Consider the following 25,041-nt stretch of genomic DNA (forward strand, 5'->3'; position numbering starts at 1 on the left):
AAAAGTAAAAAATAAAACAGAAATGTCTAAAGAGAAAGAAACTGATGCTGCAACAGTGCTGTCACAAATGAGCCAACTTGTTGGTGTGACACCCACATTTGACTTTTCTCCATCACAAGATACCATTCTTGAAGCTGATGCCATTGGTGCTACCTGTACATTGCAACCTTCGTCTCTTGGTATTCAACACTTAACTTTGCTCTACTTTATGAAGAAACATTTATACAGTGTTGTGGCAAAAGTTTCTCTTTCTCTCTAATGTTTTTTTTACAAACGTTTATGTTTTTTTTTCTTTTAGATAACGACATTCTTTTTCCACTCTCATCTCAACATAATTGTTTGGTTGGAGCTAAAAAAGGTAGATGTACAGTCCATTTTTCTGTAGTACAAACAGGATATCTCTCAGGTTCAAAAGACTATTCTCTTAATCTTGTGCGACGCCTCCTGCATAAAAAAACATGAAACAATATACCGCATAACTTGTAGCCCTGCAGGACGTTGATTAACCTTTTTGGATTTTAGGAAGGGTATTTATTCTACAGGTTGTATTGAAGAAGGTGGCGTTTTTTAAATAATCTTTAATCAAGGTCGCTTTGATAAAGGGGATGAGAAATTTGTTTTGTTTTTTCGTTTTCTTTCACTTCAATCCAAATACTCTCACTCTCAGGTGCCTAATAAACAGTAGGGTCTCCCTTAAAATCTCAAGATGCAGTGACTTTAAATTTTGACTAGTGATAGATATTGATAATTAGATATGATTTGCAAAAATTTCGTTTGCCCACCTGCTCGGTTGGGATGTTACAGTAAAATTGACTAAAATCATGTAACGGCTGATGTGCTTGTCCAATTTCACTGAAATTTGTTCCTGAAGGCTGATTTGTGAAATGAATGAGATAAGTAACAAGACGACTTAAAGTCGAAAATTTCGCATACTATTAGAACATCAACGACGAAGACGCGTGAAACGTGACTCCGGCAGCATTATGGATTTTGAATGAAGCGTTACACAAAATATACACATTGTATTGTACACACAGGTCGTAGATACCCTGTTTTCTTATGAAAAATCTCAATCCATTAAAAACAAAAAGATTCTTTAAAAATGCGACTAAAAAATCCTTTTTATAAGCTTAAAAAAAATCTTTATATTCAGAATAAATCAGAGAATTCCAATATACTTGAGAAAAAGATTTCAAAATTTTTTGAAAATGAAGAAGAAAAAATGAACTTTTCATTCTTTGATGCCAGAAACTTCATTCTGTGCTTTGATAACAAGTCACTTGCGATTTCACTTGCGCAAAGTTTATATCAACTTCTTTCTATAAACAGTAGAATTTTTCTAAAATTGAGAAAACAGCTACATTAGTCAGAAAAATCTGTTGTATACTATCTTTCTGATATAAATGATGGTGCACCACCATCAAAATCATTGGGCTTTTCCAGAACAAATTTGAATATTGCAGAATATTGTGGAGGGGGAGGGGGTTTGAGGATATAACATTTTTTGGAAATTTACCCTGTGACTTTTGACCCACAGACAGCAGGTCTAACCCCCGGACAGCAGGTCTAACCTTCAGACAAGCATCAGTTGACTCCATGGACAATCAAGAGGCCACTAAAGGCAAAAAGCAGTTGAGTAGTTGAGCTCCAGCTTCTGAACTAGAAAATGGCAGGGTAAAAACTAGCCAACTTTAAAGAAATAATACTCTTTGAGATTTTCCAAAATCTCAACGCAATAATCCATTAAAAATACACGATCTCTTATTCGATTTTACAGTAAGTGAAAATACAGACCAGATATGCAACAGTCCCATGTTTCGACCAATCGTCCCAAGTTAGAGCAGTTGACGGTACCTTGTTGCCCATTCTTTTTACACTCTGACGGCTTATTAGCAGACACCCACGCTAAACCTTAAAGAGCAGGCAAATATCTATCATCCCATCGGCCAGGCGATGTCAATCGAACTGTTCCATTACCGAGTACCGAACCATGTGTTTGATTGAGCTGTTGCGCTAGCAATAACTGGAACCATTTGAGCTACAAAAACACTGATCGAACTTAATCAAACTGCGATATAATCAAACATCAAACTGAAGATTTTCCGGTAAAGTTCAATTACTGTTCGATCAGGTTCGATAATCGAACACCTATTGTTCGATTTCGTTTGATGAAATTTGATGGTTCGATTACCAAAATTGATTTGATAGGGTTCGGTTGACATCATCGCCTGGCATCGGGGAGGAAAAGCTGGAACTTTTTCTTAATCCAAACTCATCGAACAACAATCAAACTTCATCAGATAAAAAACTGTCATCAAACTTACATAATCAAACTAATCAAAAAATTGTCTCACCAAATTAGGCTCGGTAATCGAACAGCTTTCGTTTGATTTCGTTGGATAGCTCGACAGTTCTTTGATATATGAAAATGATTGCTGAATTTCAATTGACATGATTTTTAGGAAATATGTGGAAATACTTGCTAAAGCAGACTGTTTGTCACAATTGGTTAACATTTAACACATACTCTCGGGTACCTAATAGCCGGGGGGGTTGGAATAAGCGGGGGGGTTGGAAAAAATCTCAAAACTTAATAAGCGGGGGGGTTGGAATAAAAATGTCCTGGGTGGAAAATTTTTGAAAAGGAGGCTAATACAGCAGAATTAGGATAAAAGAGGGAACTTTCAAAAACATTTTCCCAAAAATTAATAAGCGGGGGGGTTGGAATAAGAATGTCCTGGGTGGAAAATTTTCGAAAAATTAATTAGCGGGGGGGGGACGGCTATTAGGTACCCGAGAGTAACTATCTGGTGAAAAAAGGAAAAAAATATCATACCTGTGCTGTTTGTAGTTTGGGTGAAGAAGAGGGTTATGTGTTGTTATGTTGTTGTGTAAAATTAAATCTTTTTGTACTACTTACTGAGCATTATCAATTTATTGGTGCATTCACTAACTACACAAACATAAAATACTTAGTAGTAAACGAATAATAAACCTCTTTAAATACTCTACAAAAGACCAGAAAACATGATAGAAATTTATATAGCAGCAAGTTTCAAAAGCATGTGCAATCAAGCAGCCATTAAAAAGTTCTCACGATGAATGTTTACAAAGGCTTGGTTACACTTCTTTAGAGTATCTTTGTGAGTGAGTCCACCTTTAGAATATTGGCCGTAGTACGCCCGCAGCCAAACGCCCACGCCTAATTTCCCAAAAAATTTTCTCGCCACACACACACACACACACACACACACACACACACACAAAGACTATCGTAATACTTTCGCTATGCGAAATTAACAAAAAAAATTTGTTCCCATGAGTATTGTGATAAGTGACATCAAGCATCATTGCATTGTCCAGTAAATCAGTTTAAAACTTTAGGTCTTAGATTTTCATTTTAGATTTCAGTTTTCACCAAAAAGTGACATTGCTCAAAAACAAATTAGCTGTATGATTTGTAGGCTGCTTGTAATTACCAACACTTTTTCATTGCAGCCCAAGACGATCCATACATAGGTTTTGACGACGCAGAACACCCGTACGCAGCAAACATAGTGGTGACTGACACTTCCTTCGCACCTCCTCAAAAGAAAGATTCATCACCAAGCTTCCACCACGTCACCACGCCACCACCTCAAATATCAACCGTACAACCAACTGTCATTCGAAAACGTAAATCGATTGAATTCAAAACTAGAGAATCAAAAGCCTTCACCAAACACTTTTATCTCCGTATTCGAGTGGTGGCTATTGAAAACTTGTCAATGCGCTGAGTTTTAAAACCTTAAAGTCAAAGGGTCAATGATGATTTTTTTAGTGTTTTTTTTTTAATTTTACTTGGCTTCTGGGTTGAGGGATTTCAGAATTAAAAATTTTAGGATGACTTGCTCTTTTGATACTACTTGAGAACACGATTCTACTCGGTCACAGACAGGAAGTGTTACCGAACCTACTCAAACTATAATTAATTTGAACCTGTGATCAAGCTCTTGATACCCTTAATGTTTAGGAGGTGGTAGTCTACAATGTACAATTTGCAGAAAGACCTTCAAAACACATTCCAACTTGGTGACCCACATGAGATTCCACAGTGGAGAGAAACCGTTTGCATGTCATCTTTGCAACAAACCTTTTACCACCAAGAGTGACCTCAAAAGACACATGAAAATACATTCCATTGACAACAAGTCTTACAAGGTGCCACCACTTTTCTTTTTAACTAAGAACTAACTCTATGGCTGAAACATATCAATTTTTCACATAAGAGGTTTTTTTTGCACGGGCACAAATATCCTTAATTTGAAATACTTGATTCCTAACACTCCGGTGTGTAGAGACTGGTAGAGATGGATTATTTGACAAGACAAAGAAGAGAGGAAAATATGTTCCGTCCGGGAATCGTGAAATAAGCCTTCAATTGTTTTTCTTTTCAGTGTGATGTTTGCGGTAAAAGTTTTCGTGATTCTGCTACACGGACTCGTCACTACAAGATCCATAATCCAGCCTCGTCCACTTTGAAATGTCAACATTGCGAGAAGACGTTCACCAGGAGAGACAGTTTGAAAAACCACATGAAAACTCACCTCGAGGAGAAACCTTTCAAATGTCCCGTATGTTCGAGTGAGTTTGCTTACAGAAGCTCCTTCAATCGACATTTGGCAGCCCATGACACAAGCTCTATGTTTATTTGTGATATATGTGGCAAAGCTTTCAATCGTTCAGATTATGTGGAAAGTCACAAGAAACAAGTGCACTCTAGTGCACCACAACAGCTCAATCTGTCATCCACATGTGTGGCTTTTGATGTCAATGAGATGAACAGTCAGGATGATGTTCCTGGAATGAGTAAAGTGAAAAAAGGGAAGAAGAAGAAGAGAAAGAAGACTTCATCAGAAGATGAGAACTTGAATGCTGTACCCATCCTCATGTCGATGGCTGAACAAGCAGCCAAACCCAAAACCTTATCCTTGCTAAAAGAAGCCACCACACTGATGGAAACAGACTTGCTACCACAAGAGGAAGTGACTGAAGACCTGCCCTCGCCTTCAAACCTTGGTAACGAGATCATCAATTTAATCGGTGAAAGTTCTGACGAGGATGCACCTTTCACTGATGACGACACTGGTTCGGACAGGTTGGAGTTCTTTTCGGACAGCGAATTTCAAGAATGAGGGAAAGAAAAGGTATCTTTAACACTTATTTACACCCCTTATATTATCATTTATTCATCGTTACATGAGAAAGGTTTTCGAGTCTTTTTACAATAGAAGTTTCACACTTTGTGGTTGCAGACGTCACTTTTCTACCGGGTGACCCACGAAAAAGTTCGGACGTTTCTCGGCGTCTTGAGGCCGAACAAATGTCCTAAAGTGCTTGGAGTTTTATTATTTAGAAAGTAGATATCCTAACTTAAAATCCGAGCCATTACTTTTTAAATTTGACGCACAAGTTCCCTAGTTATGAGCTTTTAAACTCAAAATTCACTTTTCGGAAAGTGTAAAAAACAGGTAAAAAAGGGGTATCAAATTAGGTATTTTTAGACGTTTTTGATATACAGTTTTTGAGAAAATTCCTTGAAAGTGCCAATTTTGATAAAAACTAGTCTTGGTTTAAACAAAAACTACTTTAAAAGGTGTTTTTAATTAATTATTAATGTCATAAAACTCGTTAAATAAGTCAATTTATAAGAGATTTTCTAATTGATTGCATTAATTTGATACCTCTTTTTTACGTGTTTTTTACACTTTCCGAAAAGTGAATTTTGAGTTTAAAAGGTCATAAGTAGAGAACTAGTTGGTCAAATTTAAAAAGTGATAGCTCAAATTTTAAGTTAGGATATCTACTTTTTAAATATCAAAATTCCGAGCACTTTGGGACATTTGTTCGGCCTCAAGACGCCGAGAAAGGTCCGAACTTTTTCGTGGGTCACCCGGTATTATAGTTTAATTTCTGCTGGTTAAGTTTTGTGAGAATTGTTGCTCTTGGACTTGAGAAAAACTCGCATATTTGTTTCTCTTTCTTATCTCTGGAACATTTATCAAAGATTAGAAGGATTATGGTTCAAAAGCCTTGCTAAATATCTTCCTTCTTCGTCGCCAATGAAAAAACAAGGAAGAAATTAAGATGGGAAGATTACGTACTAGCAAAGGGTATAAAAGTAAAGTTCAGACTAAAACCTTCTCCTCTATATTACTGATACAAACAAAAACGAGGGCTTAAAGTCGGCCAACATAGAGGCATATTTTTTTATCAATCAACAATAAGTGTTTTATTTGTTTCAAAAGCGTTATTTATAAGAGATTGGGCTGGCTTCGAGTGTAGTACCTCTCAAGGTATAAATATAGCTGTGATACTTTTTCCCCTCATACGAAGTTGTTTACTAAAGTAGCAGTACAAACAATAGTATTGGAATTATATGAATGTGCACATCGAGTTGTTGTTGTAAGAGAGGCGAGAGGTCACACCGCTATCGTGCTTCTAATGACATGTTTGTTTATGTTGTTCTGACATTTTAAACAAAAGATAGATCAACTCTACTCGATATAAAAGACACTTGTTTGTGTGTGTGCGCACATCAACCAATTTTCTCACTGTACGTACTCTGTCATCAAAAGTACACTCATTATCCAACCAACGAAAAGAAGAAGCATGAATTGGCTCTTGCTTTCAACAATTTTGATTTTGAATATCCAACTTATAATTTGTCAAGGTATTTTCGTCTTTCTTTATTTCTTCAAATTTTTACTTCTCTCTTTTAAGCTAAGATAAAGCATTTAATTGTATCTCTTTTCTATAGGACCACGCGATGTGACGGTGACTCCAGAAACAGCTTTCTCAGTTTGCTCGCTCTGTCCGAAATTCACGTCGTCCGTTCAAAGCAAATACACCTTGTGTAATTCTTCAAGCAAGAAATATCAGAAATTTCTGGTGAGTTGACCCTTGTTACTTCTTTTTCTGCAAGGTATGTAATGATATTTGATGTTCATCTTTTCATGTTTGAAAAATCTTCTTCTCTTTCATCTTTGCAGTGTAAACGAATGAGTATTGGACCAACTGGTAAAATCTCGACAACAAGAAGTACAGAAATATTCTGCAAGGTAGGTATTTACACTTTAACATTCACTTTCGATTTGGTTGACGACTGCTCTCACCGGCTCTCATTTGAGCACTTTTTATTAGTTCATATATATCAAAGTCCTTGATACTTTGAATACTGATGCTTGATGCAGATAGTGAATTAGACTTTTTTCTTTCATTGTTTTACAGACCATTTGTTCTTGGAAATACAAATCCCTCGGTAAACAAATTATCCACATGAAGTAATTCAACACCTGCGAATCATTGTTAGATAATTAACTTATCATAATTTATTACAAGTCATACTATTGTCCTATATAATTTATTTGTGTGACCTTATTGTTTTATAATTTGTAGTTTATAGTATTAAAGTATTAGGAAAGACGATGATTGAATTCAAACCTTTTTGTGTTCTTCTTCATTAAAGAATTTGACGGTCAGGAAGATATGAAAAAAGATTTTTTTGAAAGTTGCATTCTTTCCTGGTTTTGATAATTATTCCAAGTGTTTCAGAGATATGATAAAATAGAGCATGAACATATAAACGACTAGACATCCATCTCCTTTGTCTTTTTGAAGATAACACAGCTAGCTTCGTTGCCGCCGTTAAAAGCATAAAGTGAAACAATAGATTTGATGATATATCACTTGGGAATACCTTGCTAACAACGTCAAACTTCAACAAAAGTCTCTGTTGTTCTCTTCTCAAGCCTTTTATTTTTATCATAACAAAGATAACAGAGGCAAAATCATCGTCAGCTTGTCAAAACTCCGACTAATATTTCTAAATTTTGACTTAAAAGTGTCTAATAATTTTAGAGAGTGTCACATTCTAATTTCGATATTCTTATTACACAGGCTCTCGACTTTAGCAAGCTATTTTTTTCAAGTCATAAAAAAAATTATTGGAGTGACAAAAGGGATTCAAAAGTATACACGCAGTTGAAATTCTACATTTCAGAGTTGAAAATGTTGATAAAATATATTACAAACATGTAAAAAAATTAGAAAATAATTTTTTTGTAGATTAGGAGTAATGTTCAAGCTCTATCAATCTTTTTACCTAAATAATTCAAAGAAATAAAATTATGAGTATGACGGAATATTGTCGGATTTTTAATACCAATTTTGAAATACAGGCGGCAACGAAGCTCGCTAGACTTCAAGAATGGTCAGGTTTTGTATGCTTATTCCTTTGGCTGTTTTCATTCTTCAATTATTTTGATTTTAGGGGCATTGGGACAAATTTCAGGCATTTTTGGATGAATATTTCAAAGGGTCCCCAAAGAAGAAATTCTTAGGAAATTCTTGCGTTTTTCCATTTGAAGTAATTTTTTTTCTTGTTTTTTTCACCAAGGGGTTGAATGACCATGCATCATTGGCCTAATTTCCAGGGGTTAAAGGTGACCCCAGCGGACCCTCAATTCACGCATTCACGTAAATTGTTCTCGGGATTTTTCAGAAAGTCAGGAAACTTTTTGGGAAAAATCGGGAAAACATTTGAAAATCGGGAAATTTGCACATAATAATTGGTGGAAAAAGAGAAAATTCACCTATCCACACTAAAAATCGTACACGTTCACATATTCACGCAATGAAATAGTGGATTTTCACTGTCATGCAAGTTTTTTTCAGTTCACGCATTCACGCATTTTTCTTTTTCCTTTTTCACACATTGACGCAAACCGCTGGAGGCCCCGTTAAAGGTAATTCTGAAATTCTCAAAGAGTATATAAGAATTATTTTTGTCGCCCAGTCTCACTTTAAAGTATACAGAAATTTTCCAAGGGCAGTTATAGCATTTAACCGTTTTTTCAGAGTTTTTTTGTAAATTTGCCATTTTTTCAGGCGATATCCACTAAATCTCAAAATTCTCTTAAATGAAAAAGCTTATTCATGTTACATATATATTTGGCAAGATAAGTGCAAAATTTTGTAACAACAGAATGAGAAGGTTAACCTAAGAATACATGCATTTACTAAAAATAGACAAAAGGAACGACAAATTTCTTAAACAACGAAACGTCTTTACCGAGCCTACGACTACCTAGGGACATTTAATTTCCCTATTAGTGAAAAGTGATTTTCTCGAGCAGAACCCCATAGGACTACCCATATTAACGAATAAGATCTTTCTTCGATAAATTATCAAACAAAAGCTGGCAAAATTGGGGGGGTTGGAAAATTTTCTAGATTTTAATAAACGGGGGGGACCTAATTGCCGGGGGGTTAGAAATTGTATTTCTGAAACCCAAAAATAAGGTAAAAATAGGTTAAAATCAGGCTATTTAGAGCAAAATAAGGGGCCTTATCTTTGACAGCTGAAAAAATTAACAAGCGGGGGGGCCGTTTATTTGGAACCTAAGAGTAAATGTATTATTCATTCTGTGAGTATTGGCTCTCATTTGTTCTGACATGTACTTGCGCTACTTTGAGAATCCCGGCACTGCCACAACAGCGGAGCTGCACTAGAGAGCCAACTTAAATCAGATGGTTTGAGATTTTTTGCCTGGAGAAACCCTCTGTCTTTTTAAGTAAAATTGCCAAGTATTTTTGTCTAACTATATTCTAAAGTCGAGAAATCACAATTTAAAATTTCTGAAAATGGGTTCTGACACGTTCTTACGTTGAAATTCCATTGTTCTTTCTAAAGGGGTCGTCCACATAGTACGTACGCACTAAAATGTCGAAAATCGAGTGCCCCCCTGTACGCAAGCGTACGCAAATGGCTATACCTCCTCTCGTCCCCTCTGGTAAGTACGTACTTTTTCATTCACCCCCTCGGTTGAAGAAAATTTCGAATTCAAATCGTTTGGTTTGGACCTTTATTTCATACATGAAACTCATTAGTTTATCAAAGAAACTTTCTTTTCCTTGTTGCGTATAAGAAGTGTAAAGGTCGACAAAAAAACAAGCGAAAAAGGGCTTTGAAAAATTTTTCTCTTCGTAGTACATACATTTTCCTTCGACCCCTCCCCTCCCCCTGTACGCAAGCATACGCTTTTGAGAAGACCCCCCCCCCCCCTAGTGTGTATCAAAAGTCATGACCATTTATCTATGAAAAATTGGGATGAAAAACTCACCAAAAATCGCCTTTTTCATGATATGATTTTGAGACAAAGAAGATTTTACAAAAACTTTCCGAAAATTTATTTTTGGTTCGGTAAATGATACGTTATCTACGGCAAAAATATATTTTCAATTGTTTTTTTTTGCACTGACCCTGACGACCGACGTGCTGCTGGAGTTTGAAAAGTGGACCCTGTCAGATATAAATGTTTGGTAAATTTGGGACCCCGTCAGAACGAAAAATCGAAAACTTTTCCCATTTTAACGCTGAAGAGAAGGAAAAATGACCAAAAGTAGACGAAAATTTTTATTTCCACACTAAAAATTGTCCAAAATGACCAGAAATCGACCCTGTCAGTTCCACATCTTGAAAATTAGTAAATTTGGGACAGGGGGGGGTCGGTACTAAGTTGTGGGGGCCAGTGCCGGGTGGTGGTCTGATAAGGTAAGTAAAAAACAACTTAGTACATGGTACTAAGTGGTGGTCCTAATTGAAAAAAAGATTTTTGCAACTTAGTATCAAGGGACTAAATGGTGGTCTCAATACCAAATATGAGGCATCAAGTTAGTATCTTGGTACTCAAAATCACAAAAAATCACAAAAATGTTCTTTCACTTTCTCTTGACTTATCCAATTTTTAAGAAAATGCAAGAAAATGAGTAGACTAGTAAACTAGTCGTTGAAAACAGACCCATTATACAAAAAATCAAGCTCCAAATAGAAGTTGCGTCTCTTTTCTGAATTTCAACGACTAGAAGCTACTTCCTTCAAAAAACGTTGTTTAATTTTACAACTTTTTTTAGGTTTTTGAGAATCCATCCAACTTTTTTGACTAAATAATATTTCATAGTAACATTGAACTTGGGAACATATAAATAAATGAGCATTTCTAAAAACGCAATAAACAGAAAGAAAAATAAATGCAATCCCGCACGGGTCAGACATACAGAAATCTGTATGTCTCTCCTTACGATTTTAGGTGAAGAAAAAAAGCATTGGAAGTAGCTTCTAGTCGGTTATTTTTCTTTTCTCTCACGCGCGCTGAATATTTAATTAGTGTTTACATTATTTGATTGACAGTTTTATTATAAGGTTATAAGTAATAACCGACTAGTTTACTAGTCTAGAAAATGAGTTGAAGAGAAAATTTTTAAAGGTTTTTTGCTGTTTTCACAGCATGCTATCAGTGGTCACCATTTGTTTGATTTAATTTGTTTTTTTATTTTAGGTAAATTCTAATTATATAAGTGAATAAATTTTTTCCAGCGAACTTATTTTTTGTAGGTCAATTGTATTTATTTCAGTAATTTTCATTTGGTTATAATTCGGTTTGCACTGATAGCAGAATACATACCTTGAATGACTGAAAAACAGTTACTTTATTACACAAATATTACTACAGTAGGCAAGTATTCAACAGCCTTGAAATTTGCACGATCTGGAATTAACACAAATTTTTCTGCTTTTTCAAGGAAACAGGGATTTTAATTAAGGGGGTTTTTATTAACACGAAATTTTTCACTTTGTGTTAATAAAATGACTAGTAATGTTTGAGTAATAAGGTATTTATCAGCTTTGCTTGATTAAAGTTTATGTTGATGATGTTTCAAATTAAAGATTTTTAAGTAATTAATTAGTCAATTAGAGCTAAATTTGTTTTTATTTGAAACTTTATTTCTTTTGATTAATAAGAAATTGACTTGAAAATGATATTTGACTTGACCTAACCAGACAGAAATTTTTCCTGAGATATTAAGGGTGGTACAGTGGTGTGGTATGTTTTTTAATACAGAGTTTTAAAGTTTTTAAAAAAACTTAAAGGAGGTGTACCAAAAAGTACCATTACTAAAGATTAAGGGTATACCCATTTTGAGGGGAAAAATCAACTTAGTACAGGCTACTTAATGATGGTGTGTCATTTCTCAATGGTGATATCAAGATTGTACCGGGTACTAAGGGGTGGTGTACCTATTTTAAGATGTAAATTCAACTTAGTACCTGGGTACTAAGTGGTGGTGGTCTCAGATAAATTTCAAAATACAAGAAAGTACAACTTTTCAGCACTGGTCCAGTACCACAACTTGGTACCCCCCCCCTGTTTGGGACCCTTTTAGATATCTCCAGAGTCTAAAAAAAGAACCCTGACCAGCGGCACGTACCCGTACCCAATTATGCCTAAGTGCAAGAAACCTTAATTTCGGTATATGCTAAACGTTGGTAAGAATCTATTATTTCGATTACAGTATAACTCTTTTACAACTGAATTCTGATTTGCAAATTTTATGGTCATAGAAATATACACATGCAAAAAAACATGTACAAAAATACCCTCAAACTGCCGTCATCTTCTGGAATTTTTCATTTTTTTGCAATTTCATTTTCCTTGGTACCAATACACTCTTCTCGAGATGCATAAATTTATTGTTGTCCTCGTTTTCAACCAGATTTCATTGCTATGAAATTATACATTTAAACCAATTTGAATTCCCAAAAGGCAAACATTAACTCAAAAACAAAAGTACTTGAAATTCAAAATGTCTCATGTGGTGTAAACAACACAATTATCATTGTGAATATGAAATTTTAAAGCAATGAAATCTGCTTGAAAACGAGGACAACAATAACTTTATGCATCTCGAGAAGAGTGTATTGGAACGAGCCTCTCCCGGTGTATAAACTCAGACCGATATATAAGTTCGAAAGTGATATACCTCCACCATATCAAATCACCATGGAATGTCGGTCAAATTTGATACTTTAATGGGATAAAATTTCGCGGGGATTAAATTTCGCGGTTGGGCCTATCCGCGAAATTCAAAAATTTCGCGGGGACTTAATTTCGCGGTTGGCACTATTGGGTGGCAATACTTTCACAATTTTGTATCTTTATACTGTCAAATCATGTATATTGGTTGTTGAAAAATACACATTATTTGCGCTTTTTGATGCAAGTAATCATTCAAAAGGTATTTATTTGACATATTTTGAGTTTTGATTAGAAATATTTCGCGGATGGGGTCCTTACAAATTTCCATTGGGATTTAATTTCGCGGATTTTCGTGGATGACACCCCGCGAAAGTTTATCCCATTAAAGTAGGAGAAAATTTCTCAGCCGTGGAAACAGGAATTTCAAAAGGACCTGCTTTTCTGTCGACAGTTTGAAACGGTAAAACGTTGATAAAAAATTGTTGAGAAAAATTCTCTACAAATTCCGATGCAATTTAACACAACAAAGCAAGGAGAATACAGTTAAGATCTCAAAAGTGGCCTCTCTTCGCTTTGCTAATAATAGGACCAGTAATTTTCCCGTGAGAAAAACTCCCTCTTGCGACCACTTCACTCTTCTATGTAAGTAGCATTGTACCAGGAAAAACCGCAAAAACTTCGTGCTAAATGGATGCATTATTTCTAACTCTTTGCTTTGTGTTAATGTATTCCTCTCTGAAAAATGTAAAAACATATCCGTTTTTTTCTGCCTACTCCTTGAACGAATGCCGCAATCTTCGAAAAAGAGGTTGCATACATAAATGACATATTCAGGTTTGAAATTACAGATGTTCTTTTTAAAATGTATCATTGCAAAATTTGGGTAAGAGGCATATTTTGCTTGTACTTAGTGGATTAACCTTATTGTGAGTTTCGTAAGTTACGTTGCATAAAACAACTGGGCTCTCTCACAGCACCAACTGAGATTGTTGTCAACCCTGTCATGTCATAAATCAGTAACATTAGCAAACAGCATTTGTGTAAAAGCCTGCACAAGGCACTGCAATTACATCGCAGATTTCTCTATTACTGCCTCAGTCTGAGAAGTTACAAGTGTGTGTCATATATATGACATATTGGTATAAAGTCTTTGTGACATGTCTATCCCGCACATTCCAGGTGAGAAAGAAAGGCTTTTTGATGGACAGAAATAGCACACACTATCTCCTGTATGCGAATGATCATTGAGTGTGATATTTGAAGTGCTCCTTAAGTACATTCGTCTGAAAGGGTCTTAGACCATAACAGTATCACTCTTAACGATCAATCAACTTGAAGCTTTTTATAAACTCGAGTGGCTGGAAAACACGCCAGTGCAAGAAATGCAACAAGTACAGGTTGCTTGCCACTGAATAGCGACGATGGGGCGAAGATGGGGCGAAGATATTTAGAATCTGTAAAAAGAATCCTTTGCTCAAGCCATTTCTGTAGCGCTAACTAAATGATTTCTTTTTTGGTTTTAACTTTTTCCGAAATACGTGAACTGGTCCCTTTTTCAAACAAAAGTCGTGGAAAATGTCAGAAATTGTGAGGTTCCATAGGCTGCATCTATAGAAAGAAAAGTCGATTTTTTGTATGACTTAATAATGCACCGAGTGAGGTTTTTGTAAAAATAAGCAATGGCTAAAATATTGCCTTACTTACAGAAGATGGTATCTTTAGCTAAGTCGATAATATAGAGTCTTCTACCTGCATAAAGATGTAACGGAGCAAATTATCAAGTGAGGGAAAACTTTCTAGAACTGGGAGCTGTCTCGACCACACAGCCTTGGTGAGGCATGATTTTCTATATAAAAAATAGTACTTACTCTCATTTGACTTTAAAAAAGAATAGTAGTAGCTCTACTACACGAGATTTGCGTGAATTAAACAGCTCTACTGGCTACAGGTGAAGTCGAGACAATTGTGTGTGTGTTTTACATAATACTTGGCATTGTAGCCAATAGTTTCTCGGAAATGGGAACTAAGAAAATAGTCATGTCAAAGATGTTACCTTTCTTTTAAAAACTTTCTTGGTCAAACCAAATCAAAAAAAAAATTTATGGCCATGTCATTCCTGTGGCCATGTCATTCCTGGACGGAAACATTTGTATTCGTTCTTAGTTCCTTGATTCAAATCTTCGACCTGCTTGTCTGGACTTTTGATGGACAGTTGTTAAAAGCTTTGGAATGTCACGAGTTGTTTTCGAACTCGTTCAAGTATTCAACTTAAAAAGAAGGTCCATCCACCTTCAATAGCTCTTCTAAACTCCAAGTGCTTCTATATTTGGTCTCTTTTACCCAACAGTTCCTTTCATCATGGCTTTAATGTAGACACACCTTTCTTTTCCCGCCATTTTTTTTATTCCTTTCTGCTGGAAATGAAATAAGCTGAATCAAATTTCTTCATTTTCGGGTAAAGAAAAACCGCAAAAAAACTCCTTAAATTTGCGGGTGGAAAATTTCACTTTTAAAGCGTAAAAAGCACTAAAGAACAAAGGAGCATTTGTCTAGAAGTGGCCTCTTGTAGGACAGTCCTATCAATAGACTTGATTGCACAATTTGTGCTATTTTCGCAAACACAACCACTTTGCAAATTCCAACTGCGAGAAGCCTCTGTTACAAAGGTTAGAAATGGCGTAAACAAAAAGTCCTTCAGAAGACAATCAACAACATTTTTTAACCAGCTCCTTTCAAACCTCTGCAAGATGTAGCGGATTTAAATTTGAGGCAATTTCATTCACTCTTAACTTAAGTCCTGACACTATTCCTTTTCTCTTAAGCCATTCCTCAGGCTGCTTGCTCTCTTATACGGGAAGATAGCGGTCGATAATTTTTATGCAGGTCATTTGGAGACTTTAGGTGACGAAGTGTTTATCTGGTGGAAGAAGTGACTGTTGAGGCGTCCCATGGTTTGTTTTGTCTATTCACTCCCTTCTCTCTTGACTGGTTGTAAAAATTAGAGACGTTGTAATTGAGATGTTCAATGATTTATGGAGTAAACAATGCAAACACAATGCCGCCTGCTATGAAAATGATTTGACACTTTTATATATGCCCTCTCTCGCATTTCAAGCCGTAAACAACAGGCGAACTTTCAACCAAACAAGTAGAGCGTCGAAGATAAACTATGGTCGTCTGTCAGACTGTTTTAACGGACTGTTTTTAACAAGTTAGACCTAACTAATGGCACGAATCTATGAAAGAACTCCACTTTGAACCACATTGAATGTTATTTCGAAGGGTGTCAAAGAGTGACCTTTTCTTGCTGTGAAGCCAAGAAACATTGCAATCGGAAAGGTGTCAAATATCTTGGCATTTCATCATAAGTAGAGCTCTTCACTTTTTATTTGGTGGAAATTGCAGTGGGAGACTGGGTAGGAGCACGTGATGGAGAACGTGTTGCTGTGTATAAAAAGGAGTGGAAGTTTTGGATAGAGCACACACTTGTAGTAGTGGCATCAAGAGAACACACCTCTTCACACAATCATCCACTAGTAAACAACAACAAACAACAAAATGACGTCCTCAATCAAGCTCTTCGCAACTTTCTTCATCCTTGCTTCCATTTACACGGACATTTCTTTGGCACAAGGTAAGTTCCTTGTTCGTGTCTCCTTCCTTATGTATCGTGGACAGTTAGTGAAAAGTTTTTGATTTATCATCACGATCATCAGGCGCTTTTCTTATGATCTTTTGTTGTTTTGTCACAGGACCACGCAAGTACCATGGTTCGTCCACACCTTCCACCAAACAAATGAACGCTATTCGTGGTTTGAAATCCAGATGTCAAGTTTGTTTGACTATCAAAAAAGAGATGAGTGGCAAAACCCCTGAAAATGACGACATTTGCGATGATAAACTGGTCCATGACGCCGAATCGGTACGTTCCTCCCTTTGTTTAGATGTCCACTGAAACTTGTAATTCTTTTCCAAGGGTACCTTGTGTCTAAAAGGGTAAAAAATACTGAAAAATTTTTGATATTCTTTGAATTTACTGTATTTTCTTATTTTCAGTGTGAAGTCATCTTGTACGCGGTTATCACTCGCAAGCGCTCTTTGGACTCATATTGCAACGTAAGTATCTCCTCTATGATCCAAATGTTTAGCCCAATGAAAAGAACCAACCCTTAGGGGTTTTTTTCGCCTCGGCGTGGTTTGCTTTTTTTTAATTACTGAGGCAATAAATACAAAGCAATTTCTCTAAACAAAAACTGACCGCTGTTTCGGAAGAGGTACATTCATGGCAATGTCTTTATGATCTTTTGTTCTATTTTTCCCAGTTCATTTGCAACAAACAAAATCCATCGAAGAAAGTCATCAAGAAACGTTCTTTAGACATGATGAAAGAAATCGAGTGAACCCACTCACCAATATCCCTCCTTTTCAAGGTGGAAGGAGGCTTCGGAAGGTGGCAAGCTGGTACTTGTGACTAAGCAGAGAGACGACACATTGTTCTGCTTTCATTGTTTTATTTATTTGAGAAAAAGGAAATAATTATTAACTATTGTTTTGTAGAGTAAAGATATTTGCTTGTAGACTTGTAAATTTTTTAGGATTTTTTGATAACAGTAAGATAACAGACTCTTAAAGAGAATTAAAATCTCTCCTCCTCATTCCAAAACACCAATGTTTTTGTCTTCAAAAAGTACAGGGGGTGAACGTAACACGTACACCCTCAACGAAACTTAATTGGTTGAGAACTAATTCTTGCCGCAAAAAAATAAGTTCTTGATATCAAATTTAAATTCCTTTACGACTTGTGCCTCTCGCTAAAATTAATTCCGTTAAGGTAATAATCTTTTCGGTATATTTTCAAAGTTGTTTTTCAGTGGAACTTGTCTTTGTTTTGCGCCTCTTTGAAATTATACAGTTTTCGACCGTAGACAAGATGTTTTCGGATGTAAAAATGTCTTTTCGAATATTGAGAGCATTGAAATAGAAATCGTAAACCTTACACTTCAGAACGAGGGTGATTTGACCAGAACAAACATATTTCCTTCATCAACGGATTATCACAGCTCAGAACCAATATACATATCTTCATCAACGCATCATAGCTCAGAAATCTCGGTCAAAATATATTGAGAATTTTGGTTAATTCCTCGTTTAGGCTATTTGTTAAATAATATTTCAATTCGGGAGGGACTTCCAGGTCAAATTCACTATTCACTTCCATGAGCCCTATTGGACCATTCTTGAACTTTTGGATCCCCAGATCCTAAGGTCCTTGAATTCTTAAATCTAATGTTCAAACTCAGAGTTAAAACTCAACCCTTCCAACCTAAATTAAAGCGCTTCCAAATTGTTTTTGGCTATAAGATTTCGTGGAAATTTCTCATTTTTCTCACTGTGAATGATTTTTTTAAACCTTAAGTTTGTTTGAAGTTTTTCATCGAAAAAGATTAGATATAAAGTGCAATGAATGCAAAATCCCAAAAGGAAGTCGATACGCTTAATTGAGAGCTTCTTCACAAAAATAATTAAAATTTATTAAATCCAAAATAGCTTATTCGCAAAAATAAATCCAGAAATTTTCACTAATTTTTAGACTCGCGAAAATTAAGCCGATTAAAGCTAAAGGTGGCCTGCTCCCCTACATAGGAAGTATCGGTGCAATGCGGCAATGTACCACTTGTGTATAAGCTGGGTTCTGGACTGTGCTTCGCTTTAACATTTGATATGTAATAAATTGCTAAAGAAGTTCTTCTTTTTGTAGGGTGGTTCAAAATCAGCACAAATGGTTTGCACGGTTGAATGATTTGATTGAAAGCTTTGCTGTATGATTGGTGGAGGAGGTTGGCATGATTGTTATCCTTCCAATGTTTCTATTGTTCTTCTGTTGAAAGATTCGAAACAAAGAATCAAACATTTGAAACAAAAAGAAGAACATGGATGGGAAAGACTGAAAATAAATCGTAAGTCAATTTCGTCCACCTTCTCCTGTCAGGTTTGACACTTTCTGTTCCAGAAACTAAAAGACATTTTGAAATTTCAAAGCATTTGACACTCGATTGTGCAAAATAAAACGACTATAGAGGGTCGTACGTTGAATACGAACATTGCTTAGACTTTAAAGTATTCAGGAACTTCGTTACCAAGAGGTAAACACAAGAGGAAAGCAGGTACAATTTCAGTGAAGTTTGCCTTACTTAATTACTCCTTCAGACATGAAAAGTATCAAAGTCCTTTATTGTAGAAAGATGGTGATATGGATGGCTTTAGGGTGACAGCAGATGGCCGTTATATAAATAAGCAGGCTTGTTTACAGAGTTCCGAAAACCACAAAAAATGCTTTGTCAAATTCTCGCGTGAGAAAATCTGTCAGCTATTTCTATTTTCAGTTTTCAGTTAAAATGTTTGTCCACTTTTTCGTTCGCTGTGTTCGGACATTTGCCTGTACATACTTGGCTCGTTTCACTTTAATGGGACTCATTTCCTAAAATAAAAATTTTTTTGTGTTGAAAGGCATCATACTAAAGTTGTATTTTTTATCGCATTAACGAGGCTAGTATCAATCTGTTACTTCTCTAATGAGGTATCACTCAATCTGTTGGGATAAACAACCAATTGATGTAAATGTTCTTTTCATGAAGTGATGATAGAAAGACATCACGTACAAGAGAACATCTTTCCGATATGATCCTTCCGAGATGGTTTCATGCAAAGTTTCTATGTCATTCAAAAGCTGTTTTGTCTCAGAGCCAGATATTCAAGGATACAAATGACTTGTAAATTGTTAGTGTAATTGTTAGGTCGCACCTGAAATTACATTTCCTTTCTTACGCATAAAGTGCTTGTGGTTGCGTCAACCGATTTTCAGAAAGAATGCAAGTTTGATCTTTTGTCAATCAGAGGCTATTGTTTTGCAAGCCATGGAAAGTGGGCTGGCTGTTTGCGTCTTCAGCTACTTGAGAGATGTTGCAATGAAGACTCGAGTTGTTTGTTTATTTTGATCAAAATACGGAGTGAAGTGATGCAGGGACCCTTTACATTAGCGTTATTCGATATCCTACTCAACTCAAAAATAGAAATCACTCTTTTCTCTTCCTAGGGGGTAGTTATTCGACAACTGAGCCTTTCTTTTGTTACAATTGATTTTCTGCAACCTTCATTACATTTTTCGAAAGATTTGTCATAGTATTTGTTTCCCACAAAACTCATTACCGAACCCATTCTTCAATGACAATATTTCGCATTCCATTGTTTTGTCACGCTTCACATCTTCGTTCGTTTTCGCTTATTACTAACCAAGTGACATTTAAAAGATACCTTGATAATAGTTTATTAAGGGAAAGACCAAAATATTAAATTACAAATATTAGTCTTGAAATATTTTCTTTTCCCGAAGAAATATTGGGTGTCTCATAGCAAGGGGGTCTTATTGAAATATCTTCATAAGTATCTTAAAACTATCTGTCCATACTGACAGTTTAAAGGCTTTAGTGTTTTCATCCAGATGTCTGGAAAACCTTTTAAAGACAAAAAGCCTTGGTGGGATAATTATGAAAAGGAGGCTTAAACAGGAGAATAGGCGCAAAAGAAGGAATATTCCAAGTATGATGATCAGGTCGCTGGAATGAGAGTGCAAATTACCTTTTCATAATCTAATTATTGAGCGCGTTATTAAGAGAAGTCCTCGGAAAATTATGTCAGTTGATAAATATACTGTACATATGAAGCCTGAAATGCGCAAAATCTCATCCCTCCTGTCATCATGTCAATTATTCAGCTCCAATTTCAAGGTCACTCATCTCAGCGAGACACCTTATTGAGGCACATTGGAAAAAGTTGTTCTCGTCTTCTGACAGTTGTCACAGTGCCTTCTTATGAAATCTCTTCACACTTCCTACTTATGAAAAGCTACTTGATATCACATTGTTTCTGTGCCACCAACCTGATTGATGACTTCATTTACCATTAGAAATATGTCTACTACTTAGGTCACGAAATCAAAGAATATTCTTCCCGTACCCTCATAAGGAAGCAGTTAACTATTGGACCACAGTCTGTTGTTAATGCCCCAATTAAGTTTCTTCTCCATAATTCAAATGTCCAGGCGTGGCTGAGGTTGTCAAAAATTGTTTAAGCAGGTTCGAGTTGTGGATGGTCATTTTACACTTGTTACGGGGCTTTGAATAAAAGAACATCCAAGGATTTTATCACTGCGCTAGGCTATTCATTAAGGTGAACTTTTTTGATAATCCTTTTACCCATTTCCCCCACCGTCCAGTTCGTGCGTTTGTACAATTCTGTGCATTACACATGAAAAAAGGGGAAAATAAACACACCAGATGATTGGGGGATCTGTGACGGAAAACGTTAGTAATACACGTGTGTAAAAGTGAATTGTTCCTTTCAATACAAAGTTCTTTAAAACACCAAAGTCCTTAACTTTACAATATTAAAGACGCAACTGTTGAATGGAAAACTTCGTCTCTCTTTTTATTTTTCTAATTCCATCATCACCCTTTTCGCGTGGAAAAAGTCAAGTCGCAAATTTTTTTAAATCATACACTTTTAAAAGCGTTGTAAAGTGATAAATCACGACCAGGTAACCAGTGTTGACAGTGAGACTTTGTCAAGTGTAACAGTTAGTTCTTCGATCATTGACACGTCATTCAGCAGTGCAAACAATCTTATGTTCAGGGAGCATGACTGGAAGCACGTTTTTATTTCTTTGTTTTCTCTTCTTTTAGAAAATGAGGCGATTATTTGGCATCACGTTTCTGTTCCTTGCATTTCACCAAGGTAAGCCCTCCTTCTCAAAATCCTTCGTCGAAAATTTCTGCAAATTATTTCTTGTAGCTTCGTGTATGTACTAAGAGTACAGGCTATTAAATCTTCATCGACCTATCTTTCAGTTTCGTCAGAATACAGTTGGCCTGCAGGAACATACGGATTACCGGAAACGGCCACTGGATGTCCGTACATCGGGAAAGCCAGTTCGTGGAAAAGAGGCTTCACTTATCACAATACAGAAGATGAGTTTCCTGCAAACAAACGATCGCAGAGCTACCATTTTGCTGCCAACTTCTCACAACATGGCATTCAACAACGATTTTGTATCAAAGATCAACCGAGCTCGAACGAAAATGGAGGTAAATGGCCCGATGGAAAATATTGCATCTATAAAAAAGGTTAGTCGCTTGAGATGGGTAAAATCTGCCTTGTTAGTTTACAGGTTGAATAAAAACAGTCAGTGTTTAAGGTTTGTTTCTGCATGTCTGCAAATGGCTGTAACAAGAGAAGTGTCTCCTTGCACGGTTCAATGTCTCCAACTTGCTTAAAAATAGATTGCCTGTCGTTGCGAAACTACATCCAACATAAACAAGTCACTTCATTTTTCCAAGTACGTTGTAAAAATGACATACTATCACTGCTCATTCAATTCCAACAGGTCTGTTCGTGTCACATTGTTGGGGTCATTTTGCAAACGGCTCCTATAACGTGCATCGCAAAAAGCTTTAAACCAACAGTATCAAAATCACAATCAAATCAATTAACTGTTTCCGAAATTACGATCGCTAACCCTGTAGATAACGTCTCACATATCCGGAAATCGAGCCCGGGCCTGTTGCTTAGCGGTAAAGATCACAGTCAGGCTCGGATACAGAGGGAGGCTATAACCAATGGAGGAGAGCGCACTTTATTATCGTATTACCTTATATGGAAACTAATTACTCTCCATGAATAAGATAGCCTACCTCCTGTATCCGACACTGACAGTTCTCTAAAGATTCCCATATAAAATTTGTGACTAGCAACGAACACTCTAGGTCTGCGAGGTCTGCGATTCAGACTACGAACACTCATCCACAATACGATAATAAACACAATACACCTTCTTAATTTCTCCACTGATTTCTGCTTTCACTGGCAATTCTTTGATGAAAGCTTTCGGATATTCGGAAGAAGTTTAATTTTCATATTTCTCATTCAAATTTATGGGAATTTATTTTCCTTTTAATCAGGTTTCTTAAAATTATTTTTCAAGATCCTTTCCAACTTTTTTAAAGCACTTCAAGAGACAAATTAAACTTGGCTTAGTGGTAAAAAAACTTACACCAAAGGCATCAGGTAAAATTAGCTAAAACTCAAGGGGCATACTTCTAATACTAACAAAATTTTATACTCTTCAATGGATTTCTATAATCGATCTAGACTGGCATGTCAGTCGGGCTGGAACGATATCCGCGGGAAAAGTGAGCGTATGAGTTAGGTAAGCGTAGGAAAGAAACTTTGTCGGCGGCAAGGGCTGAAAGCTGTTAATCAGCAGCCTCTCACCAACTTTTGCTCGTTCTCCACGCAGCTCGTATTCTAGCAAACACCCGCCGCCTTTATGTTCCCGCCCTCTGACATGATAAATTAACAGACTAGTTTGCTAGTCTATAAACGATAATGTCAAAATAATCGGGGGTGTCTACGGGACCTTCAAAATTTTGGGAATGGAGAGAGAAAGAAATTGCGTAAACATCCTGATAGATGTAAACATTTTCGTTTATAGGAGATTCTTGTCCAGAAGGTTTAGAGGAAGGTTTTATTCGTTGGGATGACGAGCATCGCAAACTTGATCGAACCAATCAACGCTCAGGTGTTCTCCCTGCTGGCGAATACCTGCCCACAAAAACGGTCATCAATTACTGCTGTCAAAGACACGGTGACGTCATGAAAGCCATCAACCTGCCCAATATGAAACCTTTCTATCTATTGGCTCATGGAGGACCACAATGTCAACATGTCGCAGGGACAAGGGTATGTAAAGTAATTTCAGCATAGACCTTCCCATGTTTTGCAAAGAAGTAGTATCCGATTTGATGGTGAAAGAATCTTCGCCCACTCTGCACTATAGTCGATAATGCAGTCAGCGAACCAGACTGAGTAATAAAAAACTGAATTTTCTTCCAGGCATCATTGGAGTTCATCAAATTTGACGACAATGATCGGGGAAGTCAAAGTGGGTTCGGTGGGGCTCATCCCTATGGTCCCGAAGAAGACCTCTTCAACACCAAAGTGTATTATTGTTATTATGAACCCGGTGAAGAATCCACTGAAGATCTCGGTCTCGGCAAAAAAGTGATCACTAAGGTATGTTTGAGTCGAATTTGAGACTATCTAGAATATCTAGGTTGTCGGATTTACACTTTGGAAAGGATCATAACTAGAAATGAAGCGACATTTCAATGACAGTTAAATTACTCGACCCTGGAAAAATAGCTTTATAAAAAACTCAAAGAAAACCGGGGAAAATTCATTGTTTCAAATGTATAATAAATCGGTTTTGTTACGATTTACACAATCAGTCCGAGGGTCATGCTTTAGCATCATTAATCTCGATTTCTTTCTTTACTTTCTTCAGGAGAAGCCACACTCAAGAACAGGACTCGCACTAGCAATTGGTTGTGGCGTTTTAGGGGTGGTGCTTGGAACCGCCTCCATCGTTTTCGCCGCCCAAAGAATCATGGCGAGAAGAGCGGAAGCCTTAGAAACAGCCAACGAGGAGTATCCTGATATCCCGAAACCTGATCTCCCTTGATTTCACTTTATTGGTTCTTTATTTTGTGCTGCGAAAAACATTATCGAAATAAAAGAATCTCGGGGAATATTTTGATAAAACTTTTGTACAGTGGTATGTTTTGATAGAATAGTTTTTTACAATCTTTTGTGTATATTTTTTTGTTTTCTTATGAAAAACAAAAGAAGGAACTGTGAATGATCGATTTGGTGATTTCATATTTCGTGATAATTTCAACAATATTTACAATCTTGATTATAAAAAGATAGAGGGTTTTTAGTTTAAGTATATTTTCGCAAGAGGATTAATATTTATGTTAATAAATGCTAAAAATATGAATAGTGCAACAAAATTGTAACAAAATCTAAAAACTATGCTCATAAAAAACTGAAAAAGACAACAATAAATTAGAGTGAATGAAACTTAGAATTTAGATACTCAAGGCTGGTTCTGCTCACTTGACAACTGTTTTTTGTCTTGCTTTGGTCAAGGTTTTATGGCAAATTGAGTCTCGCATTGTTCTTATCGTGTTCTCATTTTCAGGGAAACTATATTATTTTGAGCGATATTTTGCTACCTTTAAGGGAACTTATTTTGGCGGGAACTAAAAATAAGTTCCCGCCAAAATTA

The 25,041-nt window shown here is 36.2% G+C and overlaps 2 protein-coding genes across 4 annotated transcripts; both read left to right on the forward strand.

The window, feature by feature from the left end:
• LOC136821191 (zinc finger protein 677-like) lies at positions 1-24,609 on the forward strand. Of its 3 annotated transcripts, XR_010848703.1 has the most exons (8): positions 1-179; positions 299-358; positions 3,499-3,675; positions 4,013-4,200; positions 4,437-5,186; positions 6,800-6,930; positions 7,032-7,100; positions 7,270-7,481. XR_010848703.1 is itself a non-coding variant. In XM_067077427.1 (7 exons), the coding sequence occupies exons 3-7, from the start codon at positions 21,599-21,601 to the stop codon at positions 24,430-24,432; spliced, it is 930 nt and encodes a 309-aa protein (XP_066933528.1). In that variant the 5' UTR covers positions 4,825-5,186; positions 18,616-18,814; positions 21,596-21,598; the 3' UTR covers positions 24,433-24,609. The 3 variants fall into 3 exon arrangements, 2 of the variants coding, with proteins under 2 accessions (XP_066933527.1, XP_066933528.1); XM_067077427.1 differs by lacking the exons at positions 1-179; positions 299-358; positions 3,499-3,675; ... (2 more) ...; positions 7,032-7,100; positions 7,270-7,481 and adding exons at positions 18,616-18,814; positions 21,596-21,647; positions 21,761-22,036; ... (1 more) ...; positions 23,805-23,984; positions 24,256-24,609 and having other exon boundaries at positions 4,825-5,186; XM_067077426.1 differs by lacking the exons at positions 6,800-6,930; positions 7,032-7,100; positions 7,270-7,481 and adding an exon at positions 18,616-18,704.
• On the forward strand, positions 16,233-17,499 carry LOC136821261 (uncharacterized). Its single transcript, XM_067077488.1, has 4 exons — positions 16,233-16,491; positions 16,610-16,779; positions 16,914-16,973; positions 17,180-17,499. Exons 1-4 carry the CDS (start codon positions 16,416-16,418, stop codon positions 17,255-17,257), a joined length of 384 nt encoding a protein of 127 aa, XP_066933589.1. The 5' UTR covers positions 16,233-16,415; the 3' UTR covers positions 17,258-17,499.
• Positions 24,610-25,041: the final 432 nt, after the last annotated feature.

This window comes from Clytia hemisphaerica, unplaced genomic scaffold, assembly GCF_902728285.1.
Source record: "Clytia hemisphaerica strain Z4C2 unplaced genomic scaffold, Clytia hemisphaerica genome assembly, whole genome shotgun sequence".
NCBI classification, from domain to species: Eukaryota; Metazoa; Cnidaria; class Hydrozoa; order Leptothecata; family Clytiidae; genus Clytia; species Clytia hemisphaerica.